Below are 26,232 nucleotides of genomic sequence, written 5' to 3'. Positions count from 1 at the left end.
ATCCTTCCTTCCTTTCCCTCTTTCTTCCTCTCTTCCTCCCTTCATCAAATCAGACAATAGTTTAGTCAGTCAAGAAACATTTGTTGTTCAGTGTTCAACAGACTCCCATAATTGGCAGGGAATGATTTGAATGATGCCCATGAACTGTGTCACATTTTCTTCATATATTCAGACACTTTCAGTTTATTCAGAAAGGATAAGGAGAGAAGGAAACACTAGCATGTTTTGCCAACTATTACACTTCACAGGGGAAAGCTGTTGTTCCTCTCTACAGTTCTGGGAGGAATTTACCAATTTCTGGACTCTTTCCAGAAGCTTGTATCTGAAGGCACAGTCACGGCTCAGTGCACTGCTTTCTGTGCCAGAACCCCACGCACTGCATTGCTGGCCAGTCAGTTCATCTTGCACACATTCATTTTCTTTAAGTGGATTTATTCTCAAGTCCATCGGGGGATTTTTCTTAAATTTAATCTTTAAAAGAGTCTTATCCAAGGTAAATGGATAAATTACCAGCTGGTAAATGGTGAGTAGGAAGCTGGCCAGTCCCGATCTGCCTGCCCCTGTGTCCTTTGCATTAGGTCATGGAGGGGAACCCAAGCTTTGGAATGTTAATCTTGCCCACGGGCCTGAAGTAATATCCCAGGATGTGAATGTGCATGACCATGTGTCTGTCCTGGGGGCGTGAAGAAGGCAAGATGCTCTGTCCTTGACCCTGACTGACTGAACCCAGGGGCTGGATCTGGAGGTTTAGGGGCCGGGGAACCTCTCTCTAAGTGCTTCAATGTCTGGAGGCCCCGAGAGTTTCGCTGTTTCAGAGCAGGCATGGCCAACTCCCAGTTGCTATTCTGCGCTGTGGCAAGTGCCAGCTTGTCTTCCCTTCCCGCCCAGCCTGGGAAACCGGAGGCTTTTCTAGCTCAGGCCCAGACCCGTCCTGGTGGCCTGGATTCCACCGCCTAGGCAGAAAGCTCATCTCAGCCCAGGGACCATTTCTTCCTGGGTTTTGTCACAGAGGAATTTCTATTCCAGCAGTTCAGGGCGATGGGGGTGGGTGGGTGGCCACAGGCTTCTTCTCCCTTAAGCTACAGAGTGGTGGGGTGCATATCAGTGTGTAGAGAAGGAAAGAGGGGAGGGAAGGGAAGCTTGAGACATTCCATCCCTGAGGTTGTTTCATCCCCAAATCCAAGCCAAATAAGGGAGTTGGGAAGGCTGTACTGTCTGCCCAGCAGCCCAGTCCTGAGTCCCTGAAAGGAGGACTTTCTCGCATTCCTACAGGAGGGTGGGAAAGAGACTGGGTCTGGGCAGGTCTAGAGAGCACCTGTTCCCTGTGGCTTTGGGGGAACACGTCCCGACTCGCTGAGCAATCAGGTAGGAGTCTGGGTAGGAAGCCCAGCCTCTGATTGCGCAGGGGCTGTGTGTGTGTGTGTGTGTGTGTGTGTGCGCGCGCACGCAACAAATAATTGTTTAGTGCATCCGTGAACTTTTTTGCTTAACTGAAATTCAAATTTAACTGAACTTATCTGGCAACCCCAATATAGGGGGCAGGACTTGGTTGAACTGGACTGAGGCTGACACTCCATCCCCCTGCCTCTCCAATTTCAGGGAGGCAAGGGCCAGTTTCTGGACACATAACCCTACCTTGACCTGCTCCCCACCCTGAAGCAAGAGAATTTCTTGGGCATTGCCTGTCCCACACAGCTAGGGCCCCTCGGACTTCAGACTTCAGTTCTGAAACTCCAGAGACTTTCATGTCAACCGGTAATGCTCCGTCCTGGAGTCTCTTTGAAGATGAAAAGCTCTCCTGAGAACTGAAGTGCTCTGTTATTGTAATTAACATAATTAACAGCACTTTTGCTCATAGCCCTGTAGGAAACTGGGGGACTTTGCTTTTTGTAAGAAATACCTACCTGACTCTCCCAGGAGATGGCCAACCTCTTCTAATCCAATACGAGGGTAGATGTCCCTGCCAGCCCGTGTCTGCTCCCACCTACCCTGACTTAGCCTTGTCTTTTTATTTGTTCAGATGGTTTTTCACTACAACAAGGCACCCGGCTCTCCAGGCACAGTAGCCACCCTCTCCTGGGAGATGTCTGTGCCTTCTTGATGAATGGTAAAGCCTGGAGTAAAGCCTTTTGGTAAATGGCCTACCCTGGCTCTGGAACGGACAGAAGGGGTGCCAGCTGCTGCCATCTCACTTCTCAACCCAAATGCCCTGACCACTAGGAGCCAACTCTTCCTTAATGCCAGGAATCAGGTTGTTGCTATGTAGAGTGGTCATGTGGGAGGTATATAGCATTTCCTTCTGAAGGTAGCTGGTCATACAGTGGTAACCAGGGTAGCTAAAGGTCATGCTCAGGGGCCTTGTCCAGAGCCTGTTGTCTTAATTATTTATTTCTAGGAGTGCATCCTTCTGCTTTCCCCAAGGAGGTGATCAACTCTTGCACAGGAAGAGCCAGCGCATTCCATTCCCTAAAGGTGTAGCATAGAGGAGATACTCAGCACTGCTAATTGGGTTGTGAACAGTTGATGTTTGTGATAGACCAAAGAAGCATGCCTGCCTCTCTCCGGATTCCCAGGGCTCCTAGCAGCTCTCTCTGGGTTTCCTGGCACCTACTGTACGATTTTTATCCGGCCTGTCACGTGACTGTACAAACTTACACCAGTGCTCTGTGTCGTTACTACTGGCAGTGCAAGGCCTCTGCCCAAACTGGCTGAAGCTTCAAGAACTTTAGACAGTTGACTCTGATGACGGCTAGAGGTTATAAAATTTCCCTGTCACCCCAAATCTGTCTTCAACACCTTGGTATTGTCCTACCCTAGATTCTCTTAGGAAATCACAAGAAGGAAAATTAGAGTCCTGGACCTCAGTAGAATGCGCTCTCAGGTCTTCAGAGCCTGTTCCTCCCCCCACAACATACACACACACACACACACACACACACACTCATCTGCGAGTGGCAGAGTCAACTCCTCCCCACCTTCCTATTTCATTCAGTTTAATTTAATAGGAACTTATGCTTAGACAGCAAATGATGCTCAACAACAATAATGGCTCACATTGAGCTTTGTAGATCTAGTCTCTTTGAGATTCAGAGTCACCAGAACATGTCAGATGAACTAGAGGGGTCCTGACAAGGCTCAATGACAGACAGTTGTGACAAGGCCACTGAAATGACCTTCACCGTAAGACAGTAGTGACCTAGGGCCTGGAGCCCATCATAGGGGAGTTGGCTCTGGGAACGGCATGAGGCTGATGCTGAAGCCTCCTTCCAACCCACCTGCCTTGACACTATGGGTGTGCCAAGGGAAATGGCCATGCACTCATCAAGTGAAGAACTCGGACCCTAAAGAGCTATACCACTGGGAGCTAGTGGCATGCCTGAGACTGAGTATAACAAATTGGGGGGAGTTGGGGAGGGCACAGGGAGGGCTGGGGAGAATGTCTGCTCTTGCCCCCTGGAGCACAGCCAGGCTTCAGCAGTGACTGCTGATGAATGTAACCAGGACTGACCCTTTGGACTGGGTCAACATCATTGAGAGACTTGGCCAAACCAGAAGGAAGACTGAACTCCTTGCTAATCTACTCATGGAGAAACTTGGTGTCTTAGTCCATTTGGGCTGCTATAACAAAGTACCATAGACTGGGTGGCTTATAAACAACAGATATTTATTTCTCACAGTTATGGAGGCTGGGAATTCCAAGAAGATTTGGTGCCTGGTGAAGACCAACTTCTAAGTTCTTAGAAGGCCATCTTCTTGCTGTGTCCTCCCATGGTGGAAGAGACGAGGTTGCTCTCTGGAGTCCTTTTCATAAGGGCACTAATCCCATTCATGAGGGCTCCACCCTCATGGCCGAATCACTTTCCAGAGGCCCCAGCTCCTGCTACCATCACATTGGGGGTTAGGATTTCGACATATGAATTTGGCAATGGGGCGTGGGGACACAAATATTCAGTCCATTGTACTCAGTGTCATTGGGATTCCAACTTTAAAAGAGACTTGGTCCCTTTAGTTAAAGGCTGAAGTACAGGGACAACTTTGAAGAGCAGTTATTCTTCAAATAATATATACCCTTCGAGGGAAATAAACCTTCACTATCTTTTCTAAGAGAAAAAGCTAGTGTTTTCTTCATTTTTGAATCAGGGCTACACACTTATCTAATGTTATTTTCTTTTAATGAGTCTTCATGGTCTTTTTGTTTTGGGAAGAACAAACACTGGTTCCTGGGTATATTCCTGGCTGGTTGAAGAGAATGTCCTCCTTGGATCCCAGCTGACAGTGCTCAACACTTACCCATGCTGCCCTCATCTCTTTTCCTGGCTTGTCCCAGATACATTCACTGTCATCCACTCCAGCCATCAAAGAGACTACAGTACAGTTACTTTAGGATTGGAGGACACAATGATCCAAACATTCATCTGGCTCCAAAATCCCCTCTTCAGGCAGAGCTGGAGGAGTTCTAAGTCTGCAGAATGAAGGTAGTCCGCCTTCAACACTGACTTACAAGCAGCTTTGCAATCTGCCTTTGTGGAATTTTCAGTGCAAGAATTTATGGTAAACTCACGAAGGACATCTTTAGCTGCAAACTTTATGTCTAAAATTTTTAGTTCTAGTCAGAATAAAGGCACAGAGAGGAAAACAAGGAGAAATAAAAACCACAAGAAGATGCTAGAAATCTTCTTCATGAGAAATGTATGGTTGTTCAATATGGGAAAGGCTGACATTCTTGGGGCTTCACTATCTGAATAAGAAAAGCTGCCCCCAAAATGCAAGGTAAATCAGCGCCCAAGGAAAAAGATTAAGATCACTGAAGCCTCCCACACCAGATGTAACAGGCTGGGCAGTTAAGCCTGTGATGGGAGAACCACACCAGGGAGTGATTTGCTAACAGTCAAAAGTGGGAGAACATAGCAGCTGCTGTCAATTTGAGCTAAGAGGCAATTATAGATTCACTTTCATTCAAGATGGTAATTCTTAACTTCATTTTTTAAAATGTAGGACCGTAGTCTCTATCCTGAGGATTTTTTCCCCCCACTTCTTTTCTCCTAAAGAAAAGCATTCTCATAAACTGTCATGTAGGTTAACTGGTGGTGCTCAGAAAAGTCATGAATTTTATGGGCAAAGTGGCATGTAAAAGGTGAATGAGAAAAAAAAAAACCCATCACATTTAAGTCAGGCCATCGCAGGCTGGATTAATCACTCAACCTCTGTTCTCTCAGTGCATGGCTCTTACTTTCATTCAGGAATTTATCATGTTGTGATGTCATGGACAATCATCGACTTCTAGGACTCCTCCTTCCCTCAGGACTCTGAGCTCCCTGAGGCCAGGGCCTCTGTTTTATTCTTTCTCATAAACTCCCTTGCCACTCAATATATGCCCAGTGTACAGTAATGCACAATCAGTGATTACTGAACAAATACCCTCCAGGTCCTATACTAGTTCCAGTGGCATATATGAAGTGTAAACTCATTTTGTACTTACTGTGATGGAGACTTGAATCCAGATCCAACTGAGTCCAATACCCTCAGTCTTAAGCCCTTTGTAAACCTGCCTTTCCTGAGATGGATTGATCAGTAAATGGGAGAAGATATCAGCTTTCCTGCTCCCCAAATGGCTTCTCCTTCTCCATCACCTTGCTGGTTCTTCCTCATCCCCCACCAGCCCCTGAAATTTACAAGCCCCCAGGGTTCAGTTCTCAGGCTCCTTCTCTGTATTTACACGTCATGATCTCATTCAGTCTCATTCATATGCTGACCACTCCCATTTGGGCATCCTGGACTCTCCCCTGAATCCCAGATGTGCATGCATATTTGACTGCCTCCAGGACCTCTTCACTTAGATGTCTAATAGAAACCTCAAATTTAATGTGTGATTTGAATGATCTTGACATTATTTTTTTTATATACCAAAGTAATAAATGCTGTTTATGACTTCTTTAAGTTTACATAGTGCTCCAACATATTAATACCCTCTGAGCTTCAGAAAACCAAATACATTTACAGTAGCATTATCAGTCATCAAAATGACAGGGAAGGAAACTTTACCTTGTGAGAATGCACAAATGTTCTCATTAAGGCAGCACTGACCCAGACGATCATTTAGTATGTCAAGATGGATAAAAGGGTCTCTGAGCCACAGGAACGGAGGGAGAACAGAAGCAGTTAACAGCGATGGGGAGCAGGGCCCATTAGCTTGGCCCCTATGATCCCCCCATGTTGTATCCATGCCCCACACAGGAACTAGCATGGATGGCGTGGATTTCACAAAGTGAATTCACTCCAGTCTCAACTGAGAATAATTCTATCAGGAGAGACTTGAAAGACTAGTTTCAAGAAATGTTGAGAAGTGGGAGGAAGCCTTTGGTAAAAACAGGAAAAAGGGCTTCCCTGGTGGCGCAGTGGTTGAGAGTCCGCCTGCCGATGCAGGGGACGCGGGTTCGTGCCCCAGTCCGGGAAGATCCCACTTGCCGCAAAGCGGCTGGGCCCGTGAGCCATGGCCGCTGAGCCTGCGCGTCCGGAGCCTGTGCTCCACAACGGGAGAGGCCACAGCAGTGAGAGGCCTGCGTACCGAAAAAAAAAAAAAACAAACATGATAAAGTCTCCAAAGTCTTTTGGAGGTGGGCAGCATCAGTAGCGAATCGGCTGCTCCAGGAAGGCGTCGGAAAGGAAGATTTAATGTCCTTGTCACCCGTACAGACATCACCGTGATTTCGCTAAAGTCCAAATCGGTTCACATAACCCCCTTGCTTGAAATCCTTTAAGGGTTCCTCACCTTACATGGGATTGGGCCTCAATGCCCCAGCAAGGCATGCAAGGCCTTTAGTGGGCTGAATCCTCACCTGTCCGTCTCTCCAACCTCTCTACTCCCAGCCACCCACCTCAGCAACAGGGTCCACAGACAGTTCTCCAAACACATCTTTCCACCTTGCTCATGCTATTCCCTCTCCCTGGAACCTTCTTTCCCAGGAAACCCTGACTCAGTGCATCCTCTGTGCAACTCCCCATGACCTTTCCTCTCTCCTCCACAGCAAGAGGAGCTTCTTTATCTTCTGGGTTCCTAAAACCCTTTGTAGACACCCTTCTAATCTAGCCCATGACAATATAATTATTTGTTAATTGCTTTGTCTCCCCCAACTAGACTACGAGGTCTGTCAAGGGGAAAGCCTGAGGTCTGAGCTTTTTAAATCATTAATGCCTAACATTATGACAGGAACATGGTAAATGTTTAGAAAATGTTTGATAAATGAATGAAGGTTTGCCTGCTAAGCCTCTGCCAGAAAAATGTGAAAAACAGAATGTAGTTACACCAACATTCCACTAGAGAGAGGGAGGTAAAACTTTATCCCCTCTAGTGTAGCATTTTAGCCTTGTTCTCAGTCAGATGAATATAATCTGATAAAATATTTCAGTTTTAGGCTAGGCCTAATATAAAACAACCTCTGATAAGCTTGAGGAAACATAATTATTACAGGTCACTCTATGCCAGGCTCTGGGTTTGACAATGGATAGTTCTTCTGGGTACAGATGAATAGAAAGTGTAGGCACTATATATAATAGTGTTTTACATTTTCAAGTTATGTAGAGTGCATTGAAATGCACTACAAAGCTTTTCTCTTTTCAGACATAATCTCCTTATCTAAAACATGCTCCACCTAGAAAGCTCATTGCTCCTTACACAATAAATGCTGTGGAATCCGATGACTACCCAGCTCTCTAATTTCCTGTTGCCCTATATCCCTCATACCCTGTCTTGAACACACACACATGCTGTTCATGAAGTCAGCTGAAACAACTCATACCGCCTAAAATCTAGAATCTAGATTAATCTCAAGTTCAATACCGATGTTCAATGAACGTGACAGGCTGACAAACGCTCAAAGGCAGCAGATGACCCTCCCCCCCGGCCCCCAACCCCCAGCAGCCCCAAAACCCTGACTGAGCTGCTTCCTTAGCACCCAGCATCTATCAGTTTAGCATTTATCACAGTGTATCGTAATAGTCTGCATACTTATCCATACCTGGATGAGGCTGAGAGCTCCTTGAAGAGGCTGGAATGGATCTTATTCTTTCCCCCAGCCTCAGCTACTACCACACACCTGGCACATGGTGTTTCGTACATTTTTTTTTAATGAATAAACAAGCTCATTTCATTATACAGGTAGCGAGAGACTGATTTCTGCCAGCACTCTCAGGAAGAGGCTGGATGGCTTTGGGGTGTATACAGACATGTATGCATACATGTGGTGGAGGAGACTGTCTGATTTGAGGCATCTAGGAGGAGACAGATGTGTGGGTGCACACACACCTTCCCCAGAATCTTCCCAAATCAGTAGCTGAGGTGTCAGAGCTTTCATAATTAGAGAGTCATACCTTTGGATTATTTATGGCTCCCTGTCAACATATCTTGAACACATGTGCCCTTGTTACCACTTATATTATCACATAAATTTCAAAACTCAAACCTCCCCAGCATCTGATCTGTATCCTCAAATTGTGCTCCTTCCCCACCTTCCCATTCCTGCTCTGTTGAGAATCTCAGATAGACTCCTGTTTACTTTCTGTGGTTTGTATTAGGACATAGTTTATCTTTTCAAATACATCACTATATGTCAAATAAGCTCTTTCCAATCATGTACACCATAATATTTGCAAGGGATTAAAACACATCAATTTGTATAATTCCATGAGTTCATAATGATACTAAAAATTAAAAAAAAACTTGACTGGTCAACATTAGAAAATCCAGTGAATTGACTCCTTGTGTTGAAAATTAGTAAATGAAGGGAGAGAATCAAGCATTTCTTCTGCTTTTCATATACAAACAGTACCACTGGGTAAGCAAAATTTAGGGTAAGGAAAAGCTTGCTTTCATAGAAATAGTCCAGCAAGTAAGTGAAGAAGAAATGATAGAATTAGAATATCACCTCATGATAGAATTAGAATGTGACCTCTAATGAATTCACGAATTTAGACATTGACTACCAATGACTGGTAACATCACAAAATGAAAGGCAACCAGACGGTGTACGCCTCCTGATGGAAGTATAAAATATCAGCTATAATGAAATCTGATCAAAGTTCTAAATCCCACAATGTATTCGCGAGAAACACAGAGAACAGCAGAACATGTTCAACTAACAGTGTAAAAAAAAAAAAAAAAAAAAAAGACGACAGTTATGAGACAATCAGAAATCTGAATACTGACTGGTTACATGATGATATTAAATAATTGTTATCATCTTTTTTTAGGTGAAATAGTGCCATTGTAGCTATGTTAAAGAAAGAACTCTTTTAGATATTTAGAAATAAATATTTACAGATAAAATAATACAATGTCTGGGATTTGCTTCAAAAATAATACAGGGGCGGGAGTTAGGCGTAGTGGGTGGGCATATAAATGAAACAAGATGGCCTTGCATTGAAGCCGAGGGGTGGGAACATGGGAGTGTATTATACTGTTTTGTCTACTTTTGTATATACTTGAAATTGTCCAAAGAAAAAGTTTTTAATAAAGAAAAACGAACACTTTTCTGAATATTCTGACCATCTTGTCTTAAGGGACAGCCACCCCGTCCCACCCCTTGAGATCGTTATCCTAGGGAGTCTCCCCGAATTGAAAACACCCAAGGAACATTAATTCATCAGCCTCTCTTTACAAACTAGTATAAAAGATTATTTCCTGGATTGTTTTTACCCCTGAAAATACTGAGTCCCTGAGGGCAAAGGGCAAAGAAAACCCTGCAGGAGGGAAAAGGAAGGGCTGAGCGTGAGAAGAAGAAAGGGAAGAACAAATTTTGCCTTTATTACAATTTTCCCAGGGCCTTCACTAGTTGGCACATGCATCTTCTTTGTGTGGGTTTTACTAAGAGAACTTTCACTGGAGGCATGAAAAATATGTTTAAATTCCGAACTCTCAGGTTAAAATTTCACAAAGCATCCCCTTTTATGTTGTCAAAGGCTAATATAAATATTTTCAGAAGCGGGCTCAGTGAGCCAATGATGAGACCACTTGGGTGGAGCTAGGGCACAGTTGTGTCTGAACCTGGGAACAGTCTAGACCTGTCCATAGGACTACAATGCCATGGAAAGCAGGAGAGAGTAAAGAGTCACATCAAGTGCTCAAGAGTATAGCTTTTTACAGCAGATCTCTGGAAGAACACCAAGAAACTGGTTGCCTCTGGGGAGGGAAGCTGGGGCACTTGGAATAGGGTGGGAGGAGACAAAACATTGTATGACTTTATTGTCATAGCCAGGTTATACTGTGGTTAGTGCCTTAGTATGTATGATGACATTTGCAAACAGCCTTTTGTTTACGTAAGTGACTGTACTTTTTTTCTTGAAATGAGACAGAAGACAGATGTGTGTTTGTTTCTGGGTTCCTTGGCTGGGCCGTCTGCTGGCACTACCTGCTGTTTGCATATTTTCTTGATCCTCCCTCCCCTTGTCTCCCTCCCCCACCCTAAGCTCCCAGCATCTAATTAGGAGTAGATGGTCCCCAGAACGACAAAACTAGGATTTGAATAGTTGTAGTGCGACTTGTATAGGTGTGACATGGTATTGGACAAAGGTCAAATTCTCTCACAGACGCTCCTCTAATAGCAGAGCCAGTGAACACTGTCTTTGATGGCTCCTATTTTACCTTAAATATTCAGGTGAATTCTGTGGTTTATGACTGACATTGTAAGTTACTATTAGAAAAAAAGTGTCTCTGTGTTTATCCTGTGGTTTTTGTTTTGTTTTGTTTTTGCGGTACGCGGGCCTCTCACTGTTATGGCCTCTCCTGTTGCGGAGCCCAGGCTCCAAACGCGCAGGCTCAGCGGCCATGGCTCACGGGCTTCGCCACTCCGCGGCATGTGGGATCTTCCCAGACCTGGGGCACGAACCCGTGTCCCCTGCATCGGCAGGCGGACTCTCAACCACTGCGCCACCAGGGAAGCCCTATCCTGTCTTTTTAAAGTATCCCTGCACACTCTGCCTGTCTCTAGAGTATTAAGTCCAGCTGTGCTGTTTTTACCTCTTTGTTTATTGAGGTTATTATTTACTTGCATTAAAATGTACCAATTTCAAAGGTACAGTGTGATTAATTTTGGTAATTGTATACAAGGTGTAACCACCACCACGACCCAGATATAGAAAAGTTACTTACCCTTTAAAAGTTTTCCATCCCGATTTGCCCCAATTCAGTTTTGAGACACTTGATTGAGTTTTACTGCTTTCTCTAACATCGACTCTCCGGGTGATTTAGGAAAGTCACTTTACCTCTCTGGATGTGTTTTTGCTTTTATAACATGAAAAATGCCAGAACAGATTTGTTACCAAGGGCCCTTGCAATCCTTTCAGAAAATGAGGGGGTAGGGTAAGGGCGGGAATCTCAGCCTTGAGTCCCCATGCTTCACATAGCACACGCATGTGGCAGATCCTAGTGGGAAAAGCCTGTGGTCGCATCAGAGAGAACTAGGTTTCCATCTCCTCTCTTGCTAGTGTGTATATAACCTTTTGTAAGCATCAGCTTTCTCATCTTCAATATCAGGCTTATTAACAAGGCCTATTTGTTTACTGTTGTGAGGATGAATTGAGATGCACCGGCAGCCTTAAATGTTAGTTGGTATTTGTATTATGGCATAATATAAAGGCACTGCATTCAACCATCTCAGTTACTACACGTTTATGCAGGCTGATTCTCACAACCAAAACAGACGGACAAAGTACACCCACCCATTTACCCACCTGGGGAAGCCCGAAGCCTGCCTCCCTGCCTTCCTTACGGGGCTCAGAGAAAAGCTGCGCAGGCGTGCACGTGCTTCCAAAGAGCCTCGCTAGGGGGCGGAATGGGAAATAGGAAGTTTTAACGCCTGTCGTACAAGCGCGACGTAAAGCGGGTCTGCTTTATGGCACCCTGCTTCCGCCGTAAAGCGCCGTTGGCAATCCCGCGTGAGTGGGTTGACGAGACTACTTCCAGGTGAAAAACGCGATTCCTGGAGGTTGGCTGACTTGACGTCTTCCCTATGGGCAAACGCGGGAGCCGGAGCCGGAGCCAGAGCCAGCTGCTCAACTCCCTAACTAAAAAGCAGAAGAAGCATCTAAGGGATTTCGGCGAGGAGCATCCCTTCTATGACAGGTATGGAGAGGCAAGGCTGGGACCGGCGCTGCTGGCGTCCTTTCCCGGTGGGAGCCCGCGTGTCCCCGCGTTTGGTCCGCCGGTGCCCCGGGGGTAGTGACAGGGCAGCTCCCGCCGCGTCCCACGCTGCCCCGGCGCCGGCCTAGCTCGCCCGGGGATCCTGGCGGCTTCCCGCCTGAGATGGGGTTCTTCACCGGTCTTTCTACCTTTTGCTGAGGCTGTAGTTTTGTGCTAGACGGCACGCCTCCTGTGTGGCGACTGGGCAGAGATTTTATAAGCTTGTTTTCGTTTTATATGCTTTTAAAGAATTGCTTGGGGGCTTCCCTGGTGGCGCAGTGGTTAAGAATCCGCCTGCCAACGGAGGGGACAGGGGTTCGAGCCCCGGTCCGGGAAGACCCCACATGCCGCGGTGCAAGTAAGCCCGTGCGCCACAACTGTTGAGGGAGCCTGCACTCTAGAGCCCGCGAGCCACAACTACTGAGCCAGGGTGATGCAACTACTGATGCCCGCGAGCCTAGAGCCCCTGCTCCGCAACAAGAGAAGCCACCGCTCACCGCAACTAGAGAAAACCCGGGCGCAGCAACGAAGACCCATAGCAGGCAAAAATAAAGAAATTAAATAAGTTAAAAAAAATAAGAAAAGAATTGCTTGGGACCCTCGACATCACCTATCTATTCAATGACCATGAGGAAACTAATGTTTGGGTAGTTGTGGGTTCCTCTGTAAGTGTCCAGACTCTCAGTGATGATCTTAGTGCTCATCCCACCCCTTTGGGCTGCTTTATCAACAGTTAGAGGGATAGTCTACTTAAGAAATTTGCTAGAAAAGGTGAACCCCGAGGGCTTTTTTTTTTTTTTGCTGTACGCGGGCCTCTCACTGCTGTGGCCTCTCCCGTTGCGGAGCACAGGCTCCGGACACACAGGCTCCGCGGCCATGGCTCGCGGGCCCAGCCGCTCTGCGGCATGTGGGATCTTCCGGGATCGGGGCACGAACCCGTGTCCCCTGCATCGGCAGGCGGACTCTCAACCACTGCGCCACCAGGGAAGCCCCCGAGGGCTTTTATTTGCCAAAATTTCCCATCTTTTGGATGAGAGCCTGTTACTGTGTGACTGTAGTATTTGTCATGTGGTCTTGTTAGACTTTTTCATTTGTCTATTATTATCTATTTGACATATCCTTACAAAACCTGTCCAAATGCATATGGAGTTTTTACTTGACACTAGATATAATGTATTTATAACGGTATAGTCTGCCATGTTCATTTAAAGTTGTATCATTAGACTTTTCCTAATTGCTACATACTAGTAGTTAAAGTTTAACATTGCCTGTTTCTTCTCAGGGTTTCCAGAAAGGAAGCAAAACCACAGACTTGTCAACTGGTAATGCTTTATACCTTCTTTATGATAGTAGATTCTGGACTGTTACTTTTAAGATTATATATAGTAATAAAGTTTGGCTACATTTCCACTCTTTTTGATTTTAGATGTAAGCTATATTTTAGTAATATTGCTTAGTTTTAAGTGCAGATGTCTGTTAAAATGCCATTGTGATAACTAATATAGTATAGAGTATGAAACTGTCCTGAGAGATTAGCCTGTTAGAACCTGTTAAGGAGGCTTACCAGAGGGCTCTTGGTGAATCCTAAGAGGGAATGTCTTGTTTGCTTAACATAAAATAGAGTGCAGAATCATCAAAGGTCTTATTTCATTACCACAGATTCAGAAATAAACTACACTTTTTTGTTGTAAGTTTTCCTGTTGCTCCTTTAAAGGTGCCAAATGTCTGACACATAGGTTAGATCGCCTTATAACCTAAAGCTCCGTGTGTTTAGTTTGCTGTCTTCCCATGTGGAACATTAGCAGTTCAAAGAAGAGGAAGAGCTTCTAGAATCATAGCTAGATTAGCTGTTTTAAACAAATTTGGTGCTAGGTTTGGTTGAATAGATAGGATTGCATATTTGCAGAAAAGCTAGTTTTTATTTAGAAAAGTCTGAACTTGGTTCCACTGTGGGCCTGATGATAGTCGTGGGGTAGCAACAAGAACAATATAATTTTTGTTTTAAAAATCCCCATTTTCCTTTTAGTCAGAGAGTTTAGATACTTCAAGTTCTGAAAGTGAAGCAGAGAGTGAACCAGAACAAGTTTCTGGTTACAACAGACTACTTGCCACGTTAAAGGATGTTTCCAAGGAAGATGAGGAGGAGGAAGAGGAAGAAGACAATGTTATAGATGCGACAGAAATGAATCTTGAAGATGGCGATAGTGACATCATTGTGGAGGAAGAGCTGGCAGTAGAGTCTACTGACATGCAGAAGAGTAAGTGTCTTTGATGTGGGTTTATCATCTTTTCAGGGACCACAGGCAGATTGCCCCAGGGGCAGGGTGCCTTGTACCATAGAGCTGGGTGAAAGCACATGGATTCAAAGCAGAGATTCTTAACATTGTTGGGCTCTGTGATATCTTCAAGAATCTAATGAAAACACAGGACCCTCTGGCCATAAAAATGCAGAAATGACATTTTTGCTTATGATTTCCAGGATTTCATCAACCCTACTCCAAATTCCCCTGATTGAGAGGAAAGGGAACATAATTCTGTTTTTGTAATGGTCTCAATTTATGAAAGAGATGATTGTTCCTGCCTTAGAGGAACCAAGTTTAATGGAAGATAGACATCAAATATACAAAAGTTTTCAAGCATCAAATCTGAATGGAACCGATAAATATAAGGTGTTAAAGAGATGCGAAGTGGTCACATGCTGCCAGGGTAATTGAGGGGAGGCTTTAGAGAAGAGCTGGGATTGAAAGCTTAAAGGAACTGTGTCTCACTCAGACATCTAGGTGACTTTTTTTTTAATTATTATTAATTTATTTACTTTTGGCTGCATTGTGTCTTTGTTGCAGTGCACCGGCTTCTCACTGTGGTGGCTTCTCTTGTTGTGGAGCATGGGCTCTAGGCACGTGGGCTTCAGTAATTGTGGCACACGGGCTCAGTAGTTGTGGCTCGTGGGCTCTAGAGCACAGGCTCTGTAGTTGTGGCGCACGGGCTTAGTTGCTCTGCGGCATGTGGGATCTTCCCAGACTAGGGCTTGAACCCACATCCCCTGCATTAGCAGGCGAATTCTTAACCACTGTGCCACCAGGGAAGTCCCCATAGGTGACTTTTTAATTTATCTTTAAAATCAACTTGATTGAAGTATGAATTACATTCAACAAGGTGTACCCATTTTATGTAATTTGATAAGTTTTTAAAAATGTGTATATCTATATTGTCACCGCCAAAGTCAAGATACAGAACACTTCCAATACCTACAAAAAGTTCCTTTTTGTCCTTTTACAGTCAGTTTCCCAGGCCTGGCATCAGGCAACCACTGACATGCTTTCTTTCACTATGTATTAGTGTTTTCTATTCTAGAAATTCCTATGAATGGAAGCATACAATAAGTACCCTTTTGCATGTGGCTTCTTTGGCTCCTCATGTTGTTTTGACTCATCCGTGTAGTTCATATTAGTAATTCATTTCTTTTTATTACTGGAATAGTAGTCCATTGTCTGAATACATCTGGGTAACTTTTTATATTCTATTATCTTAATGCCTATTTGCCTTACTGTATTTTTTTCTATACTTTAGTGTTTCACACACCATTCTTAGTATTTTCATTCATCACTTGTACTCGGATAAAAAAAACCGTTGCCTCAGACTTAGGGATTTTTTTGTTTAATTTTGTTGGTTTTCCAGTTTTCTTTCATGTTTTAGGTTTTTTAAAATGAAAAGTTTGGTTTTTTAATTATAAAAATAATATATATTTACTGTAAAAATTTAAGAGGGTAATATAGTTCACGTATATCTCCTCCACCCTGGGATGAACACCTTTAACATTTTATAGAACCTTCCAGACTACTTTTTTATGGATATATGAGTGAATATATATTTGTGTGTATGTGCATAATGGTCTCATACATTTCTGTAAGTTACTTTTTCTTTAATAATATAACGTGTGTAACTGTGGGTTCACATTAGCTTAATCACATAGTATTCCATTGTAAATAATATGTGGTAATTTAATTAGTACCCCTTCGATAGAAATGACGAAATCATTTTTTCTAGTTATTTGTTATATCAACACTGATTTAAACATCTTTACATGTACCGGGTCAGCAGTCAAGCTCAATTTTGAAACTTATGTCGTCTACCTGAATTTGCTTAAAAGTAAATGATAGCCTAAGGAATTAGATTTCATTTGTCAACAGAAGTGTAATTATATTTATGAGTAGTAAATAATTTCACAAAATGTTTTATCAAAACTGCAGATGTGGCCTTACCTGCTAACCCTAAGGGAAAAGATGGGCACGGGCCACCTGGCACATCAGAGGAATCCCCAGAGGAGTTTACAGATGCAAAACATGAGTCACTCTTCAGCCTAGAAACCAACTTTCTCGAAGAGGAAAGAGGAGGCAACTGTTCTCTGAAAGCATCACAAGGTCAGAGCACAGCTCATGTTGTTTGAATTCAGCTGGTGCTTAGTATGGGTGGTTGTGGTCTAATACCTGTTAAATCTCCTGTTATTGGAATGAGCAGTAATAGAAACAGATAGTTTAGCAGCTAGATGTAGAGCTGGAAAGAAATGCTTCTCCAAGATCTTTTGTGTTTTTCAGGGTTAGGCAGTGTTGCGAGTGGGCGCGGCTGTTCGTGAGAACAAACAGTTGAACAATGATAGCAGGGAAGGCCAGTTCCTCAAAGCTCACGATCCACAGCTGGGGTCAGGGGAAGACTTCTGATTTTTTTCCCCAAGCAGGGAAGGGTGAGAAAGAGGAGAAAAGTACTTTGCATTTTTCTCTCTATCCTTCACTTGCTCTTCCTTACTGGAGCAGTAATTTTACAGATTTGTGAGACCCGGCAGTGGCTAATCTGATTGTTCCTTATTACCAGGAAGCACCTCAGAAGCCAGAAAGCTCCACCCTGTCTCCCCAGTTTCTCTCTTTATTTTTGGCTGCATTGGGTCTTTGTGGCAGTGCGTGGGCTTCTCACTGTGGTGGCTTCTCTTGTTGTGGAGCGCAGGCTCTAGGCACGCGGGCTTCAGCAGTTGTGACATGCAGGCTCAGCAGTTGTGACACACGGGCTCAGTAGTTGTGGCTCGCTGGCTCTAGAGCTCAGGCTCTGTAGTTGTGGCACATGGGCTTAGTTGCTCCGTGGCATTGGCAGGCAGATTCTTTTTTTTTTTTTTTTTTTTTTTTTGCTGTACGCGGGCCTCCCACTGTTGTGGCCTCTCCTGTTGCGGAGCACAGGCTCTGGACACGCAGGCTCAGTGGCCATGGCTCACAGGCCCAGCCGCTCCGCGGCATATGGGATCTTCCCAGACCGGGGCACGAACCCATGTCCCCTGCATCGGCAGGCGGACTCTCAACCACTGCGCCACCAGGGAAGCCCGGCAGGTGGACTCTTAACCACTGTGCCCCTGGGGAAGTCCCCATAGGCGACTTTTTAATTTAACTTTAAAATCAACTTTATTGAGGTATGAATTACATTCAATAAGGTGTACCCATTTTAAGTATATAATTCGGTAAGTTTTGACAAATGTGTATATTTGTATTGTCATCGCCAAAGTCAAGATACAGAACACTGGGCCATACCTCTGTCCCCACGACTGTTACTTAGACAAGCCTGTGGTAGGCTGAGGCAGGGTTCTGCTGTCTCTCAGGTCCTGTGTCTTAGCCTGTGCCTGGGTGGGCAAGTCAGGTTGGTCTCATTCTGGGTCCTGACTGCCTTTTTTGGTCCCAGTGCCATTCTTCAACCAGCTGTGCCATTGAAGTTGAAATTTTAATCCTCATTTGGTTCTGTTAGCTATTCTAGACAAGAGGAAGAAGTAGCAGGTAGAATTTGGGCAAAAACCACATTCTGAACTCAAAAAAACTTAAAAAAAAAAAAACCCTGGTGGAAACATTAGGAGGCTTGACTATCCTAAAGTTTCTCTGGTTGTTTGGTCTGTACTGATATATTATCACCTAGAATTCTTATTTCCTGTTGTTCATCTTTATCTTAGGTCTTAATATAAGGTGCACTGCATTTGAAGTTTTACTACCTGGGTCTTTGAATGGGTCATTTAACTTTGCTTCTTACATGAGTGGGGCTGGAAGAGAAGGTTGCGTGGCCAGTGCAGAGCACTGACCCTGCCATTTTGATCATTTGTTCACCTCAGTTGAGTGTTGAGCATTTATATTTGTCTTCCAGTGCAGGTTAAATCAGACATGGAACCTGCCCTCAGGGATCCTGCAGTCTAGTTAGGTGAGGTAGGACATGCACATATATGTGTTGGTGTGGATAACTGAGGGCAGGGTGGGGCACTTGAGAGAAAGTGATGACTGTCTATAGGGGACCAGAGATGGCTTCTTTGGAGCCAGAACTGTGCCTGACACAGTAGGCTCTTGGGAAATAGTTATTTATTGTGAGTCAGGGGGTAACATTCAACGGATACTATTTGGATATATAGAAATGCGGTGAACAAGAGAATAGAATTTTCAGTTAAAGGAAGGAAAGCCACAGTGGCAGAAGAATTTGAGAGCCATGTAATTCAAAAATTACATTAGAGAGGTAGGTTAGAGGTGTATGTTGAATTTCAGTCCAAGAAGTTTCTTCAAAGGTTTTTGAGGTGGGGAATAATGTGATTAAAGAAATGCTTTAGGGAGATGAACCTGTCAGAAACTTTTAAGCTCTGGACTGGGATAAATGATGGGGAAAGTTGATGGGGAAAAAGATGAGTCAACATCATGAAAACAGGATGTCATTCACAGGGGAAGACTGGAAAATCCCTGTCATTTGTCCTAAGTGTTCTAATATTCTTTATTTCTGAATTAGATCCATTTGCACAACATGTAAACAAAGAACTGAAAGAAAAAGAAATCCAGGCTGTTGCCACAAATCCCAAAACTACCCACCAGCTAAAAGTAAGCATTGTTCCATCATCACAGTTACAAATGGAGAAAAGCAGTGGTCTTGGGTTTTAGTGGTCTCCCTGAATGTATGATACACACCCGTGGCAGATGGCTTGATAGGGAGCAAGATAGAGGAAGACTGGAAGAGCCCAATAAGGCACAGGCATAGCTAGAAAAGGCACTGGGAAGCTGGAAGGTGGGGACCAATAAGGTAAGAATGCTTTGGAGACAGGTACACCAGGGTTTAGACCAGCGTCTGCAAGGGGCTATCTCATGACCTAAGGCAAGTTAATCTACCTTTTTAATCTTCACTGTTCTCATCTGTTAGAGGGGGACAGTAATGCCTGCATCAAAATAAAGTAATTTAGTTTACTGGAAGATATGTACGAAGTGTTCAGTCAAACAGTAGCTACTGCTGTTCATTTGTTTGAAATATCTGAGATAAGTTCACACCTAAATTATTCAGTATGGAGCAGTTTTTGCTTCTTTTTTCGGTGATTTTTTTTTTCACCACTGATGGTATTCATAAGAATTGGTCATCCTTGTTTCATTGAAATTTTTATTGAGATAATAATTATAGATGCAGTTGTAAGAAATAATACAAAGGTATCCCATGTGCCCTTTGCCCGGTTTCCCCCAATGGTAGCATCTTACAAAACTGTAGTACAATATCACAAGTAGGAAATTTCCACTGATACAACCTACCTGTCTTATTCAGATTTCCTCACTTTTGCTCCTGCTCCTTTGTGTTATTTAGTTCTATACTGTTTCATCACGTGTAGGTTGCCCTGGCCACCACCACAGTCAACATACAGAGCATTTCCAGCACCATAAAGATCCCTCCTCTTCCCTGGTGCCATTTTATAACCACACCCACCTCCCTTCCCCCATTCCTAACCCTTGGTAACCACTAATCTCTTCTCCATTTCTATAATTTTGTTATTTCAAAAGCGTTATATAAATAAAATCATACAGGTTGGCTTTTTTCACGCAGCATAATTCCTTGGAGATTCATCCCAGTTGTTGGCATATATCAATAGTTAATTCTTTTTTATTGCAGAGATCATCCTTTCTTTATTGCTAAGATCAGCAGTTTTGTTACAGTGCAAAAATTCCCAAACTGGTATTCCACAAAATACTATTCTTTTTGATTCTAATATATGTCTCCAAAAAAAAAAAAAAAAAATCCAAAACAACAACAAAAACCTTGTTCCATGTCCAAGTTAATTTGGAAAACTCTGGGTCAAATGAAGTGGAACGGAGTCCTTGTTACAGGACTCAGCAGAACCTTTAGTGTCCGATCTGCGTGTGACTCTCCCTGAGGGGGATTAGGTTTTGTGGTGGTTACCGAAGTTATTTGACCGTTGGGCCCCTTTTTCTTTTGTCTAGAGTAAATTTTGACTTCCTACAGTGTGGTCCACAGGACAGTTTGTGACCCACTGATCTAGTGAAGAGCTCACAAGGTTTCTAAAGTCAGAAACCTTGGGCTCTAACCCTTAGCTCTGTTCTCCTCTGTTTGTCTGAATCCTACAACCTCTGAACCTCAGCATTTCCTAAACTGCAAGAAGAGCATTATAGTGTTTAGCTTGTAAGGTTGTTGTGAGGATAAAGTGAGAGGATCTGTAAGTTGTGAAAGGCCTTGGTAAATTATAAAGCACTATATGAATGTAAGGTACTATAATTCATTTCTAACTTAGTTCTTGATCATTTCTCCCACAGTGGCCCATCCTGGGCCAGCTTGTCTTTTCATCCAGGTTTCAACAGTTGGAAACCTTTAAACCCCCAAAGGACATTGACTTAAAGTCACTTCATCTCCAGAAGCCTCTGGAATCCACCTGGATCAAGACCAACAGCCAGTTCCTCTCTGGTCCCCCAAATTCAAGTAGCCCCTTCACACCCCTCCAGAAAGAGCTCTTCTTAATTATGAATTCTTACCGGGACCTGTTCTACCCAGAAAGGACTGCCCTGAAGAATGGGGAAGAGATCCGCCACGTGTACTGCCTGCATGTGATAAATCACGTTCTCAAAGCCAATGCCCAGGTGCTTGCCAACAACAGCAGATGCCGAAGCCAGAAACTTGGGGTGGGTGATGATGATGACTTCAGGGACCAAGGGCTAACGAGGCCCAAGGTGAGTGTCAGCAGCAGAACTTTGCCCTCAAGGAGGCTGTAAGGCTCTAACATATAGGTCCTGGCACTTAGCAGGTTCTCACATGTTTTAATGATTGGAATAGTGAATGAGTCCAAGAATGAGCATATTAGATGGGCCAGGTAATGTCACGGCAGTGCTGCAGACAGCTCAGTGGACTGTCTAACAGCAGATCTAACTGGAAACTGGAGTAGGAGGTACCTCCATGATAATTCTCTCCTTAAAGATAAACCCTGATCCTACATAAGTAACACTCCACTATAAATCTCTTCTTTGTGATTGTCAGAGCTGGATGGGACCTTAAGGAGCCTTTTATTCAGTCCCTACATATTACACCTGTGGACAGAGACCCAGATTCGTAGAGGACCTTGCTAAAGAGAACCAGGGAAAAAGTAGCAGAGACAGGACTAGAACCAAGGATTCTCTTCACTAAGCCACATAAATATGTAAACCTTGGAAAACAAAATCCCTGTTTTTGCATTGTATCATTATTACTGCTTAAAGTGATGATTACATTTATGTGGCTCATAAGCCTAAGCTCCAGTGGATTGGGAGCTTACATTGTTTAATTCTGTCTACATTTTTCATGATGTCCTGGAGCTAGATACTGTGCCACCCATACCCCCTTACCCCTTAGCCTCTGTGTCTGTATTGAAGAAGCCTCATCTTCTTAGATTCTTCTCATTGGGCTTAATAGGATTTTAGGATTTTAATACTGATATGGCTCTTAGAGATTTCTTAGTCCAACCCTCTTGTTTGATAGTTGGGGAAACCAAAGCCTAGACACTTACTTAGTGTGACAGCCGGGACAGTAACTTGGCACTCTTCAAAGCTGATCCATCATCCCTGCACTGTACCAAACTGAATCACTACACCCCTCTGGCTGTGCTGGTTGCCTTTCTGAGAAACTACCTCAGAATCTTGAACATCAGGGTAATAAGATTATCTGTTTCCATTTAGAATTGCAAAATAGAATATGAGGTAGATTACCCATGAATCACATTCAGAATTTGGTGAATTGCCTGATCTGACTGGGGTTATATCCATTGATTGTATTGTTTACAGAAGGGTAGTTAGAAGGTAATCATTTGTTAAGCATCTTCTGTTTTTTTTCCTCAACAGTTAAAATTAAGCACTTTTGGAAATGTTTGGAAAACTGAATCCTATATTTCCCATTGAAATATCATCTTATTTCAGAAATCCTTTATCATCATTTCTGAAAAATGTACTAGGAAATGTACTAGAAAAGTAATGATGCTTTAGTCCTTTCCTTACTAACTTTATTCTCTACTTAATACATCTAATTCATTTGTTCAGCATATTCCTTGGGTCTTACGGATCAAAATACTGAACTAAGTTCTGTGGGAGACAGAAATGAGTAACATTTCTTGTCCTCAAAGAGCTTTGTGTGTTTATGCCCTTGGGTTTTCGCTAATGGACACCTCTGTTAACGGCATTTACTTACCTCAAAAAGTATTTCTGGGCTTCCCTGGTGGCGCAGTGGTTGAGAGTCCGCCTGCCGATGCAGGGGACACGGGTTCGTGCCCCGGTCCAGGAAGATCCCACATGCCGCGGAGCGGCTAGGCCCGTGAGCCATGGCCGCTGAGCCTGCGCGTCCGGAGCCTGTGCTCCGCAGCGGGAGAGGCCACAACAGTGAGAGGCCCGCGTACCGCAAAAAAAAAAAAAAAAAAAATTTCTACATTCTGCTTAAGAATCGCGCCCCCCACCCCAAGGAGCCATGAGATTGAAGTCCATAGGACATGGTGCTGTGGGTCGGAAAGATGCTCAGCCTTCAGTACTGAGCCAGGTCCTGTGTAAAGGGGGTGACACGGATGTGGTCCTTGGCCAGGGGCTGTGGAACGGAGGGCTCCTTAGGTCCCCAGCAGGCTCACCTCGAGCTGTCCTTCCTTCCCCTTGCCCCTCCAAGGCTGCCCATCACTCCCTCCACAGGTGCTGATAGTGGTGCCATTCCGGGAAGCTGCTTTGCGGGTGGTACAGCTCTTCATCAGTCTTCTTGAGGGCGACAGCAAGAAGAAAATAATTGTAAGCAACAAAAAGAGGTTTAATGGAGAGTATGGCTCAGATCCCAAGGAGAGACCACCCAACCTGAAGAGGCCTGAGGATTATGAAGCTGTATTTGTCGGCAACATCGATGACCACTTCAGGACTGGTAATTCCTCCTTGTCAAAACTGAGACCCTGAGGGACCTGAGGTGTGAGGTGCACATAGCTGGAAGCTAGAAGCCTGGAATTAGGCTTTCTTTCAGAGGGTCACTGTCTCATCCTCCTAGCAGAACCAGGATGCATTTGAGACCACTCGTCTGCCAGGGGAGAGTCTTGCCTTGGCTAATGGGGTATATACTTGGCTAATGGGATGGAGTGTCTGTGAAGGCATGTATGAAAGGCACCTACATGTTTATAACAAATGTCTCAGCATGCCTATAGCTGGTAGCTCACAGTCAATGCTACAGGGCTTCTTGGGGGAGTTGGAGGTGATGGGGCTGGGTGGGTCAGTCTGGGGAAGATGAATAAACTAGAGCATCTGTACGTAATGGACTTCCCTCCTGCCTGCCATGTGGAGTGCCCACACCTGAATTATCTCCACTCTGGACTTACTGACTCCCACCCAGCTTTGCACATTTTTGCTTGTTTGTCATTCAGCTCCCATATACTTGGTTGCTTGTTCATTGAAAAAGTTCCTGGAAAATATTTATTAGTCACGTATGCCCATTTACCACTTATTAAGCATCTACTATGTGCCAGGCACTGTTAAGCTGGAGATATGGAATTAAAAGTTACTGTTAAGCAAGTCCAGCCTTAAGACAAATCAGACAGTATGGGATGAGATGTGTTACGGTTAGAGGATAGTGGGTGTTCTATTTAAAGTATTTAAAGCAAATATCCTTACTCAAAATGGGCTCAGGACTGTTAGGGAAGGCCTTCTGTTGGAGGTACCATCCATACTAAGTTGAAACCTGAGTCAGATTTAGCCAGGTACAAAGTGGAGCGATGAGAGTGGAAGAAAAAGTTTCAGACAGGAAACGGCAAGTGTGGAGGCATCAGGGTGAATAAACTGGCATGACTTAAGATTCAGAGGCTTTAGCATGGCTGGAGTGTGCAGTGCAAGGGGATTAGAGCTTATGGTTAGTTTTAAACATATGCAGGCGGCCAACAAGGAGCTGATAAATCAGTCTTTTGTTTAATTGATACATAATTGACGTATTAGTTTCAGGTGTACAACATAGTGATTCAATGTCTATATACCTTACAAACTTATCACAACAATAAGTAAAGTTACCGTTTGTCACCATACAAAGTTAATGCAATATTATTGACTATATTCCCCATGGCATACATTGGAGCCCTGTGACCTGTTCACTTTATAACTGGAAGTTTTATACCTCCTGATCTCCCCCATCCATTTTGCCCACCCTCCAACCCCGCCCTCCCTGCTGGCAACCACCAGTCTGTTCTCTGTATCTATCCGTCTGGTTTTTTGTTTTTTAGATTCCTCATATAAGTGAAATCACATGCTATTGATATTTGTCTTTGTCTGACTTATTTCACTTACTGTGATACCCTCAAGGTCTATCCTTGTTGTCGCAGATGGCAAGATTTCATTCATTTATGGCTGAGTAATATTCCAGTGTGTGTGTGTGTGTGTGTGTACACACCACATCTTTATCCATTCATCATCTGTGGACACTTAGGCTGCTTCCATATTCCATATTTTGGCTATTATAAATGTTGCATTGAACGTAGGAGTGCATATATCTTTTTGAATTAGTGGGTTTTTTTCTTTGGATAAACACCCAGAAGTTGAATTGCTCAATTGTATGGTGATTCTATTTTTAATTTTTGAAGAACATCCATACTGTTTTCCGTAGTGGCTGCACCAATTTACATTTCCACTAACAATGCACAGGGGTTCCCTTTTCTCCACATCTTTGCCAGCATTTGTTATTTCTTGTCTTTTGGATAAGACCTATTCTGACAGGTTTGAGGTGATATCTCAGGTTTGTGGTTTTTTTTCTCTCTGTGCTTTGGTTAATAGCAACTTATAATACATGGTGGCTGTAAGAATTTATAACTCCAAAATCACAGCCTATCATTTTATATTATTTCATTTTGATCACAGCACTTACTAGCCACCTGATACATTCTTCTTCTTCTTCTTTTTTTTTTAATTGGAGTAGGTATAGTTGATTTACAATGTGCTCATTTCTGCTGTACGGCAGTGACTCAGTTATACACATATATACATCCTTTTTTATATTCTTTTGCATTATGGCATATCCCAGGAGATTGGATATAGTTCCCTGTGCTATACAGTAGGACCTTGTTGTTTACCCATTCTAAATGTAATAGTTTGCATCAACTAACCCCAGACTCTCAGTCCATCCCTTTCCCCACCTCTGACCTTGGCAACCACAGGTCTGTGAGTCTGTTTCTGTTTTGTAGATAGGTTCATTTGTGCCATATTTTAGATTTCATATATACGTGATATCATATGGTATTTGTCTTTCTCTTTCTGACAGACTCCTCTTAGTATGATAATCTGTAGTTGCATCCATGTTGCTGCCAAATGGCATTATTTTGTTCATTTTTATGACTGAGTAGTATTCCATTGTATATATGTATCACATCTTTATCCATTCATCTGTCAATGGACATTTAGGTTGTTTCCATGTCTTGGCTATTGTGAATAGTGCTGCTATGAATGTAGGGGTGCATGTATCTTTTTGAATTATAGTTTTGTCCAGATATATGCCCAGGAGTGGGATTGCTGGATCATATGGTAATTATATTTTTAGTTTTCCAAGGAAACTCCATACTGTTTTCCATAGTGACTGCACCAACTTATATTCCCACCAACAGTGTAGGAGGGTTCCCTTCTCTCCACACCCTCTCCTTTGTTATTTGTAGACTTTTTAATGATGGCCATTCTGACCAGTGTGAGATGGTACCTCATTGTAGTTTTGATTTCTCATTGTAATTTTGATTTGCATTTTCCTGATGATGAGTGATGTTGAGCATCTCTACA

General features: G+C 43.6%; 1 protein-coding gene across 1 annotated transcript in view; it reads left to right on the top strand.

Annotated features, from left to right (window-relative positions):
* Positions 1-26,232, top strand: part of LOC309799867 (U3 small nucleolar RNA-associated protein 25 homolog) — a 351,890-nt gene that overhangs the window by 309,985 nt on the left and 15,673 nt on the right. The window contains exons 6-12 of the mRNA XM_082613472.1: positions 11,911-12,115; positions 13,455-13,494; positions 14,199-14,430; positions 16,423-16,593; positions 18,965-19,053; positions 20,761-21,171; positions 23,140-23,359. Of these exons, the coding sequence (XP_082469598.1) occupies positions 12,003-12,115; positions 13,455-13,494; positions 14,199-14,430; positions 16,423-16,593; positions 18,965-19,053; positions 20,761-21,171; positions 23,140-23,359 (1,276 nt within the window). The 5' untranslated portion in view covers positions 11,911-12,002. The remainder of the gene's footprint in view (positions 1-11,910; positions 12,116-13,454; positions 13,495-14,198; positions 14,431-16,422; positions 16,594-18,964; positions 19,054-20,760; positions 21,172-23,139; positions 23,360-26,232) is intronic.

This window comes from Mesoplodon mirus (genome assembly GCF_964341445.2).
Source record: "Mesoplodon mirus genome assembly, chromosome: 3".
Taxonomy (NCBI): domain Eukaryota; kingdom Metazoa; phylum Chordata; class Mammalia; order Artiodactyla; family Ziphiidae; genus Mesoplodon; species Mesoplodon mirus.
The sequence above is the reverse complement of the archived record's forward strand: the minus strand, read 5'-3'. Positions and strand labels throughout refer to the sequence as shown.